Raw genomic sequence first — 10,779 nt, forward strand, 5'->3', positions numbered from 1 at the left:
GAAGATGGGAACTGAACTGGAGGTGAGAAAGGCTGGGGTAGTGGGGGTGGGAACAGGCAACCTCTCTGCAGCCACCTGTCCTTTTCCCACACTCCCCCTAGCAGTCTGGTCCCGACACCGCCCTCCAGCACGACGTGCTCCACCGCTGTTTGCCCTCCTCCCTTTGGACTTACCTGGCCCAAATGCCCCAAGGAGTCCAGCCCCTGGAAAGGAGGGGAGGAGGGGTGAGATGCTGACCACAGCTGGGAGCTGAGGGGCCCGGCCAGCCCAACCCTCTCTCCTTCTGGAATCAGAGAGCTCTGGATTCAAATACTGCTGCCCCTGCCGACTCTATGCATGCAGGAGCAAATCACTTCACCTTTCTGAGGCTCAGTTTCCCTACCTACAAGATGGCCATTGTGTCCCTGACCTTCCTGGGACCCGTGAGATCATGAGCAGAAAGCACCTAGTGTGGGGAATATGCCAGGGTGCCCAGTGGGTGTGCTCTGCTCCTTCCGGTCCTCTCACACGGGTGGCTGGCCTCCAGCTAGTGCTGAGGGTGTGGGTGTTGCTGGCTCCCAGCTGCCTGGTCCCCCACAGAGAGCCCAGGCAGGCCAGCCGCAAGGCCCACAAGGAGCAGCTGCCAGGCCACCCACCCGCTACTCGCCAAGGGATTAATTGTTCCGAAGCACGACACACACGGCCTATGCCCTGTTCCATCTTGCCTGGGCAGGCCCGGACATCCCCATGGCCCGGATGTGGGGAGCTGCATGGGGGAGGGAGGGGGACTGTGGCTTTGTCCAGGCCTTTGTAGTCCAGAGCCCTGAGGCTAAAAGATGACCACAGGGAATTTGTGAGATCCAGCCCTCTTGCATCAGAAAGAGAAAGAGATGCCCTGACTTTTATTTATTTATTTATTTTGGTCTACTTCTTCACCCTGAGCTGAACATTCTTTTGGAAGTCTAAACTAAATCATTACTAAAAGCCTCACTTTAGCAACCAGCTATTATGGGACTCTATGCAGTTCTCTCAGTCCTCCCTCCTGTGTTTAATCACAGCATGACATGTGTCCCCTGCTGCCAGTGGGACCCGCCAATCTCCCCTCTAGCTTTGCAGTCATGACCTCCACATTTTGGGTCTTCTTGGCTAAGCACAGACCTACTTCTACACATTGGCTTACCTAGTCTTTCCCTCTATTCTTTCTACCATCAAAGACCCTGGGAAGGTCCCTCCAAAGAGGCAGAATACAGGTTCTGGCAGGAAAACCAGTGAATTCCAAGGGCTCCGGCCTTGCAGAACCCCCAGACTCCAGGAAACCCCTCACCCTAGCTTCCTGCCCTTCGGCCTCTCTCTAGCCTGGCCCTAGCCCTGGAGTTTCAAAACACAGATGGGCTTGCAGGGAAGGGGAATCTGGGTCTTGCAGATTCATCTGCAATTGGATCATCGAACAGCAGGATTTCGTAAGAGTTGCTGGACATGCAAATTGTCCTAGAGCCTTGGGCTTCAGAGCCAGGGAGACACAGAGTATGGTTGGGGGTGCCAAGGCCACATGTGGAGTATCTCACACCAGCGGGGTCATCAGTCTGGACAGAGACACCATTTCCTCCACCTGCTCCTTATCCACTAGTGCTTTCTGGGGGGGACACACCCTCTGTCTTTCCGGGGGGTATGTTCTTTGGAACTGGTGGTGGAACCCGGTGGCCTACTCGGCAAGGCCAGGACAATCCAGTCACATCTCCTGCCTGGAAAACTCCATGGTCTAGACACAGTTAGAGAGGGCCTGGGATCAAGAAGGATGATCATTTGGGGCCAGGGCCAGGGTCCAACCTGGGGTTAAGTTTAGGGCTTGGTCTGGAGTCAGGGTTCAGTGCGGGATCAGGATAAGGGCTCGAATTGTCAGCAAGGTCAGGGATATTGGCATGGGATTATAGAGGACTCAGTCTGGAGTCAGGGGACCATCTGGGTGGAGTCTGGAGCCTACCATCTGTGTCTGAGACTCAGAGTGACATTCATGGGCTTGGGGACACTGGAACATCAACCCTTACCTTTGCCCGGAGCACCAGGCTGTTTCTGAGACACTGTGCGGAAGGGACAGGGCAGCTGGGCACAAAGGCACTTATAGGATAAATGCTGGTCACTCCTCACACAAGCTGCTGCCAGCTTCCTGTCCCCAGAGCCCTTCGGCCCAGCCTGAGACTGCTCATACCTGGGGGACTGGAACTGCCTACCACTTCCTTCCTGCCTTTTACCTGGAGGCTCCACTGATAGGTCCAAAGTTCTGTGGGCCCTCCCCTCTCCTCCCCTCGCCCTTGGCCCACCCTCAGTGCCCTAAGACCTCAGGTCTTACCTGGCTTGGGTGGTTTGCCTCCAGGCCCCAGTGCTGCAGAGGAAAGAGATGGTAGTGAATGGGGAGCCCCAGTCTACCTCTCTTACAATTTATCCCCCCAGGGCAAAGCAAGGGTATTGTGGGGTCTTACTCTCCAAGTCCTAAAAACAGCTGGGAGCTGCTGGGAGCCCAGCGTCTGGTGGGAAGCCCAGCTCCAGCCCTGATCTGTGGTTCTTACTGTCCGGGACTCAGTTTCTCAGCCTCTGAAGGGGACAATAGCACCCACTTGGCCGGCGTATCAGGAATGTTGGGGAGGATCAAAGGAAATTCAGAAGAAGGCAGGGCCTCCAGGGAAGAGACCTGTGGGAAGTGCTCGAAAGGCCGGTGTGTTCCAGTCCTCGGACAAGTCTCTCCCCATTGGACACTCAGCCTATAAAACGAGGGGGCCCTTGATGCCTGGGCCTTCCGGGGTTCTGAGGTTTGAGGACCTGTGTGAGCCAGGGTGACACTGAGTTCCCCTCAGTGAGGAACCACATTTGGCTTCTGAGCTCACCTCCTCCTCCCAGGCCTCTGAGACCAGTCCCTGCGGGGGATGTATGTATACACACACACACACACACACACACAGTATATACACAGAGAGAAAGAGAAGAGAAAAAACAGTGCTCCTGCCAGAAAGCCACCCATCAGCCCATGGTCAAATCCATCACTGCCTAGCTACATGACCTCAGGCAAGCCTTCGCTTTGCAAACCTCAGTTTCCTCAGCTGTCTCATCGCACCAATTGTCCTGTGCCAGTTTATGCCTGAGAGTGTGCTGGTAGCTGCCCTCACTTCCGTGTCAGCTCTGGACAGGCAAATACTTTGTAAGTGTTGAAAATATTACCTTGATCTTTCAATCTATATTAAAGCCTTAGGCTTTTTTTCTAAATTAAAGGAAAATATGGCCCTCCAATGGCATTGCTCCAACATTCTGCCCATTTTCCTCTGGTGAGGGTGGGGGTTCCCAGTCTCCATCTGCACATGGTTGTTGCTTTTATATTGTTTTTACTTGAAAAGCCCTTCGCCGTATTGTACAACAGATAACATCCTCATAACTTTTTAGCAACTGGGTAATATTTCAGAGTTTTTGTCAGTCACACTCTCCAGTCAGGTGGGTTCTTGTTTCACGTTTCACGAACACCACTCCCGTGGACCTTGCTGCAGATCCTTCTTTTTCTCTCCTTGTCAATCATTTCCTTTAAATGGATTTCCAAGAGTGAGGTCAATGGTTTGAAGACTGTGAATGCGCAAAGACACCCACTTTCCTGTAGCCTCAAAAGCACTGTTTCAGCTTTCAGAAGATTTATGCTCTTAACAGGTGCGAAACAGTGTCATGTAAACTGCTTTTCTAAGTAGGAGTGACTTGTGGGTCCTCTGTGGTAGGTGTGATAACGTTCTTCCCTTCAGCAGTGTCAAAATGTGCATCTCTCAAGGATGGACTCGCAGTCTGCCTCACCTGGGTTTGTGGAAGTTTTGCGTACATTACCTGGGTAGTAGACTCCTCCAGGAACTGCTCCGGGAATGGCTCCAGGAACTCCTCCGGGAAGGCCTCCAGGAACTACTCCGGGAATGGCTCCAGGAACTCCGGGAATGCCTCCAGGAACTACTCCAGGGACTACTCCAGGAACAGCCCCTGGGACCCCTGAAAGGAAGTAGGTAGAGTCCCCTGTTAACCAGAACTAATAAAACCATGGTAACAATAATGACGACAATTATGGTAATAATATTGCACGTCCACAAAGCAATTTTTGTTTTCAAAGCTTTTTTCTTTTTTCATTTATGCTCTGCAAAATGACCCTGTGAGGTGGGAAGGGCTGGGATTACTATCTTCATCTTAACAGATGTGAAATCAGGCTCAGAGAAGTTAAGGGACATGCTTGGGGCCACACAGCTGGAAAGAGATGGAGCCTGGATTCAAACCCAGACAATTCTCTCCCTGGAGAGGGCCTGGCGTGAGGCTGGGTTTGAGCGCCTTTCACTGGGCAGCCAACTCTCTCCAGCCCTGAGCAGCATGGGCAGGGGCCAGGGCTGTGGGAGAGCAGGCTGGGCTGTAAGTGAGCGGTAAGGAAATGCGGCCGCTGCCAGTAAAAATGCAGCCATTCCCACACTGATAGGACGGCGTGAGGTCAGCGTCCTCAGCCACTGGGCAACAGTGGAAGGGTGGGGTTCTGGCTGCCTGACATAGGGCTGTCTTAGGAGGCGCCGGGCCCCAGAGGGGGACACCATGAATGAGCAAAGTGAATAGTTTCCTAAGGAAAAGCTAATTCACTGGCCAGGCCAGGGACTGTCTGCGCAGCCAAGATCACGAGTTCAGTCCCCACAGAGCAGTGAAGCTCTCACTGGGGAATGTTGTGAGGCCAGGCCCCAGCCCCAGGCCTGGTCATGGCAACAGATGACTTTGCTGCAGACCAGGCCCTAACTCTACCACCTCAGAATGGCCCCGACTTTGACCAGCCACCTTGCCGATGCCCCAGCCCAAGCCCCAGCAGCACCCTGCCGAGAAGGGCACGGGCAGGGCTGGGGGACTGTGTTGGTCAGCTCTGTAGTGTATCCAGAGGCCTCAGGGACAGACATCTGGCCTCTGTGCCCTGGCGATGCTGCACAGCTGGCCCGTTGGCCCCAGGGCCCTGTCAGCCCTAGACACAGGCCAGCAGGACAAGGGATGCCAAGCTGTCACAGCCACCCTGTGCCAATGTCCTGGCGCCACCACCCGCCCCAGAGCCTGAGGTCCCCCAGGAACTGCAATCCAGGCCTGGAGTGTGCAAGAAATCTGGTCAAAGCCCCGGGGCTTGAAGTGGTGGCCCCAGGAGGGCGGGCCTGCTGGGAGTGAGTGCTGCGGCCCTGTCATCCGCTGCCAAGCACACACATGGCCTGAATTGAGCCTTTGATGCCTTTGCCTTCCCCAGCTCTGGCCTCCAGCTCCTAGCACTGTCTCTTATGTCCTTTCCCGGGTGCGCTCTGGGCCTTTCTCTGCCTCGGCCTCGCTCCTTCCTTTCCAGGTCCAGCGCAGACGGCGAGAGCAGTGTTGAGGGGTAGAGGAAGCAAGAGGTTCAGGACAGACCCATCTGCCTCCACTCCTGGCTGTGCCACTTCTTACCATCAGTGTGACCTTGGGCCAGTCACTTAACCCCTTTGAGCCTCAGTTTCTTTCCAGCAATGTGGGGCCAATAGCCACTGCCTTGCCAAGTTGTTGCGAGTTGTCAAAAGGTTCAACTAAGAGAGACCTGTTCTGCCCTGGACCTGGAAGTTAATTTCTCAAAAAAAAAAAAAAATATGGTGACTCTTTGTATCCCTGTCTCTGCACAGCACATGGCCTGGGGCGGGGTGTACAGCGGGTGTTCAATAAACAATGGGTGCATTAGGTGGAGGGGAAGCAAAGACGCTGTCTGCGGGTCTGCATCCAGCCTGTTCTATCCCCAAGCAGCCCAGGGGTCTCCCCCCTTGGCCTGGTCTAGCCCTCGGGTCTGGCCGAACCCCCACTTCCTCTCTTGGGGTTCTGCTGTCCCACACCTGCTTGTGACCCCGCCCCTCCCGGGCCTGCCAGCTCCTCCTCTGCTTCCTTTCTCCCCAGCGCCTACCCATCTCCTCTCCCCCCTCGCCACCCCCATGATTCAAATCCCAACAGCATGTGCCGAACTCCGTGCCTGAACCACGACAGCCTAGGGAACTATGGGTTTTGATCCCCATTTGGCAATGAGGAAATAGAGAAGACTTGGTGGGTATGAAGGGTCCCTGCCCTGCCTTCTCTCTTCAGGTGCAGGAGCAGTGAGAATATAAAAAGACAGTAGCCAGTCAAGGGCCTACGAAAAGGCAGCAGTCACTTCTCATGCTCCAGCAGGTCATCTTCATTCCTTAGCCTGAGCAGGTCCTCCTGCCAGGAATGCCTTCTCCTCTCTCCAAATCCTACCCTTCCATCAAGACTGAGCTCAAATTCTCTCTCCTGCCTCTTCCGAGCCTGTGACTCTCACTGCTTTGCTGACCCAGAATGGTTGGCCTGTTGCACGCTTGTCTTGTTTTATGTGGGTTTGGCTTATTTCACCGGCTAGTCCAGGGTGAACTTGTCTCTTGCATCTTGGAATCATGATCCTAGACTCTCAGAGATCATAACAGTCTTCTGGCCTGGGCTGAAACCTCCTTCTGCAAACATCCCCTGGTGTTCCTGCTTGCACGCCTCCAGTGATGGGAAAATCACCACTTCCTGATGCTGTCCCCTCTACTTGCAGAGAGGTCTTCCTCCTATCAACAGAGAATCTGCCCCTCTATCTTTCTAATTCTGCCTCCCAGAGCCCTATAGACCGAGGCTCACCTGTCATTCAATAATAGCCCCTCAAACATTGACCTTTCTTTAAACTCTATCTCAGATGTCACTTCTGCTCCCTTGTGAAACCTTCCCAGAGTTTCTGGAACGCCTCTGGGCATCCCCTGCCTCAGTCCTGTCTGCTTCCTCCATCACTGCACTCTGCTCCCCACTAGACAAAACACGGCAAAAGGGAAATGAAAGCTTATAAATGTGCACTAATTACAAAGGTTGATCAGTCCAAGTTAGCAAATTCTAAATAAGAAGATACATCATTTTAAAAATCTATGTTTCCACAGTTCTCTTATTTGATACAGTTTTGGCAGATGTTTCATGGCTGGAGCCTGCCACCAGCCCTAGGAGATAATAGGGCAGGGATGTTTCTCCCCATTTTCCATCCAGGGAAACCAAGAGCCAGTGAAATTAAGTGCCTGGCCTAGGACTCATAGCTGAACCCAGTCACATGCGGTGCCTTCTGCCTGGGGCCTGGGCTCCAAGTTCAAAGATCTGGGAGAAGGCTGTTTGGGAGCAAGCAGTGGGCAAGCGGTCCTTGGTAGGGGTTTTTGCCAAGCCCAAGTCCAAAGGGCTGGCCTGGGGAGCAGATAAGACCACACCAAGCTGTTTGTTGCTTGTTTGGAGAAAGGCTGCCAAGGGCTTTTCAAAAACAATCTGTCCTCCAGTGAATGACTCTAGTCCCTGTTGCCCCCCAGGCATGTCTGCCCTCCTGCATTGGCCTCGTGGATGCAGAGAGCAGGATCAACCCCTAAGCCAGACGTCCCCGGCCCTGGAGGCTCACTGGTGTCACTTGGGCAGCTTTGACAAAACCTCTGTGTCAGGGTCCCACCACAGACCAAATAAAACAGGAATTCTTGGGTGGGACCCTCACATCAGAATTGTTTAAAATCCCCTGGGTAACCCCAATATGCTGCCAGGGTTTAAAACCTGTCTTCCAAATCATCCTCAGTTCCAGAATAAATTAAAAAAAAAACAACCCTGATGATATCTCTGGGGGATGGGAGATGACTGATTTAGTTTCTCTCTCGCTCTCCCTCTCCCTCTTTAAATGGTATGGGAGTCTGGGACTCCCGGTCCACAAAGCTACTTTTGACTCATTCTAACTGGGTCTAGACAACCTTTTCCATTACGCAGTCATCCCGGGGAGCCCCTTTCTTGCCTCCACTGATAATGTGGCTCTTTGGAGCTGGGGAACCCATGGGGGTGACAGTCTCTTGGGTTGGGGGCAACCGGGCTCCCCCAGGACAGCCAGTCAGGTGGCTCTGGGTGTGCACGTGTGTCTCAGCCCCTCCCACTTCGTGACCTCTCTAGACTTTGGTAGGCTCTGGGCACAAACCCCTAAGGACCTCATCAATCATGCACCCCTTATTTGGACCCAGGATTCATTCTACCACCTGGGACAGAACTGTGATTTACGTTTGCAAGGGAAGAACAAGGCCAGCTGAGCATTTCCCAGTGTCACTGAGGGGACAAGGAGGAGAGGGTGCCTTCTGCCCTGGGGCTTGCCCACCCTAGAGGACTCAGCCCGAGGCCTGAACCTCCCCCGATGTTGCCTTGCACCTGGCCCCCACTCCCTCATCCTCTGGCCCAGGGCAGAGAGCTGGCTGGTACTGAAGCTCCTGGGGCTGCCGTAGCCAGTCTGTGCCTCAGTTTCCCCATTGTAAAGTGAAGGTAGTAATTCCTAACTGTCAGGGCTCCTGTGGGGCTTAACTGCCATGCTCTAGGTGGGAGCTCTGAGAAGGCAGGCAGGTGTTCAGGGCCACGCCTTCGAGGGGGAGGTTCAGGCAGGTCCAGAGCTGCTGCTCTCAGACAGTGGGGTGCTCGTCCTCTGGGTTGTCTTGCTTCCCACCCCTGGGCCCTATCTGATGGCGCACACACCCCATAGTGCCGGTCAGGCCGGGAGCTGACGACCTCTGTGCAGGAAGCCCCTATTACAGCAGCCCTGTCCAGACGGTCAATCTCACGGAAACAGCTGCTGCTCCTGCCCGGCCCCCTGCTACTGCCCTCCTGCCCGGCCCTGCCGCCCCACCCCGTGTGCTCCCATGGTGGTCCCCACCGAGGTCGAGTTCTCATGGCAAGGAGACCAGACCCTGCCCCAGGCCCCCCACCACATGACTCCTGAGTCTTCACCTCCCTCTGCCCATGTCCAGGAGCACCTACAGGGGTCCCTGGTATGTCCCTCCCAGGGGCCCCCAAAGTGTGTAGCAGCCCCATGGGGAGACCCTTGGGGCCTGGGGAAGGACACACCCTGGATGGTCCAGACCTGCCCCGAGGTCCACTCCAGCCTCTGCCATCGGACACACTCCCTCTGCCAGGAGGTAGACACCTTACCCAGCTTCTGTCCTCCCTTGTACTCCACACTATGACTGCTACACTCTCTCACGTGCACCGTCACGTGCACAGTGACGACCCACACCTGAGGACACACCTGGGTGCCAGATCTCCCGTGTGTACACGTCTGTCAGGTGGCAGACTCTTGTGAATGCCAATAGGCACTTTCACATACCCTACAACCTCCTCCCCCAAACACACAACTACACACACGTGTACACACACACATACACCTGTCCAGGGATGAACCTGTGAACAGAGATGTATCCCAGGAATCTCCTCCACTATTTGGTGGTGTATTTGGGCATATACACCCATGCACACCTGTGCAATAGCATGCAACACACTCATTTCTGTTTGCGTGTGTATGCAAGTGTGCACACATTCCACACACTCCACACACTCAGAAGTCCCAGCCCTTTTCACCAGCGACAGACCACAGAAGCGGCTTTCCAACCGGCAACCCCATAATCAACTAACCCTGACCTTCCTCAGAGGGGTTCCTGACTTCCCACGGGACAAGAAACCTGCTGAAGTCACATAGCTCACTTTGGCTGGCCTCTAGCTCAGGTCCCCTGCCTGCAGGGCACACGTGCTCACTGGGCTGGGTCCACAGGTATGCAAACTGCCGGGTGCCCCGTCCTTCTGCAGCATGATCCCAACACCCCCACTGGGAGAGAGCCCCGACAGAGCAGGAGCCCCTCAGTCCCCTCAGGGCAGCAGAACCTGCTCACTGCTGGGACCATCCCACATCGTGGGGTATCTATGTGACAGGTTCACATAGGAATGGGCTAGGTCCAGGGAGGGGAGGCAATAAGGATCCAGTGACTGCAGGGCTCCTGCCTTAGAACCCCTGGAGAATGCCGGGGGTGAAGGGTGCCCTCTCATCCATTAGCCCAGACACCTGGCCTGGAGGATGGAGGATCTGCGGGCAGCTCCGGGAACAGGGTGAGGCCTACCTCCAGGCTGCGAGGGGTAGATGACGGACAGCAGGAGCAGGAGGACTCCGGGCCGCAGGGCTGCAGCTGTCGGACCCGCCATCTCAGGGAGAAATGCCCCAGCCTGCTCTCCGCGCCTCGTTTTATCCCCAAAGCGTAATTGCTGCCTCCTCGGCTGCGAGGGAAGAAGGGAGGGAGAGAGGGCGGGCAGGAGGGCCTGAGAAGGGGGAGGCCTGGGGGAGGGGGCTGTGGGGAGGGGGGCAATTACGAAAGGCCGGCTCGCAAGTCTCCCAGGCTGGGTCTGAGTGGACTGGACTGTGGGCTCTTTTCCTTAAAACACACACTCGCTCACGCGTGCGCATACACACACACACACACAGAGTTTTCCCTCATCTCTCTCTCTCTCTCTCGCTTTCCCTCTGTGGCTGTTCTCTCACTGCTGGCCCTGTTCCCGCCAGAAAGTGTGAGGGGGGCCTCTGCCAGGACAGCCCTCGGGAGAGGAAGCAGGAGGGAGGGCCCTGCAGCCCAGCCAAAAATCCAGCCCCAGCCAAGGCCCAAGTGGCCAGGCCCCCGCCCCTCCGGCTGGGCCCCGGGCCCAGTGTGGGGACACAGGCCAGCTGTCCCGCGCCTCTGCCCCCACCCTGGCCCTCCAGACTTCCCCAACACCCCCAGGCCTGGCCCGAGACAGGTCCTGCTTAAAGCTGGGGAAGTGGGGTGTTGGGCAGGTCTGGGGGCTCCAGCCCAGGGTCAGTGCCTACAGAGGTTGAGGTTGCTACAGGCAGAATGGCCTGGAAGGTAAAATCACATTGTTGTTATTCCCTGAGGCATCTGGGAGCTGGACAGGGGACCCTGA

General features: G+C 55.5%; 1 protein-coding gene across 8 annotated transcripts in view; it reads right to left on the reverse strand.

Moving 5' to 3' along the window:
- ELN (elastin) overlaps positions 1 to 10,297 on the reverse strand; it is a 33,403-nt gene extending 23,106 nt beyond the window's left edge. For 4 of the 8 annotated variants that reach the window (XM_045204582.3, XM_045204581.3, XM_045204579.3 and 1 more), the window contains exons 1-4: positions 9,948 to 10,297; positions 3,832 to 3,987; positions 2,327 to 2,359; positions 174 to 203 (exon numbers count right to left, since the gene is read on the reverse strand). In XM_045204582.3, the coding sequence (XP_045060517.2) occupies positions 174 to 203; positions 2,327 to 2,359; positions 3,832 to 3,987; positions 9,948 to 10,029 (301 nt within the window). In that variant the 5' untranslated portion in view covers positions 10,030 to 10,297. The remainder of the gene's footprint in view (positions 1 to 173; positions 204 to 2,326; positions 2,360 to 3,831; positions 3,988 to 9,947) is intronic. The other 4 variants (XM_053930086.2, XM_045204580.3, XM_053930107.2 and 1 more) reach the window with 3 other exon arrangements.
- Positions 10,298 to 10,779: the final 482 nt, after the last annotated feature.

Source organism: Desmodus rotundus, chromosome 1 (genome assembly GCF_022682495.2).
Source record: "Desmodus rotundus isolate HL8 chromosome 1, HLdesRot8A.1, whole genome shotgun sequence".
NCBI classification, from domain to species: Eukaryota; Metazoa; Chordata; class Mammalia; order Chiroptera; family Phyllostomidae; genus Desmodus; species Desmodus rotundus.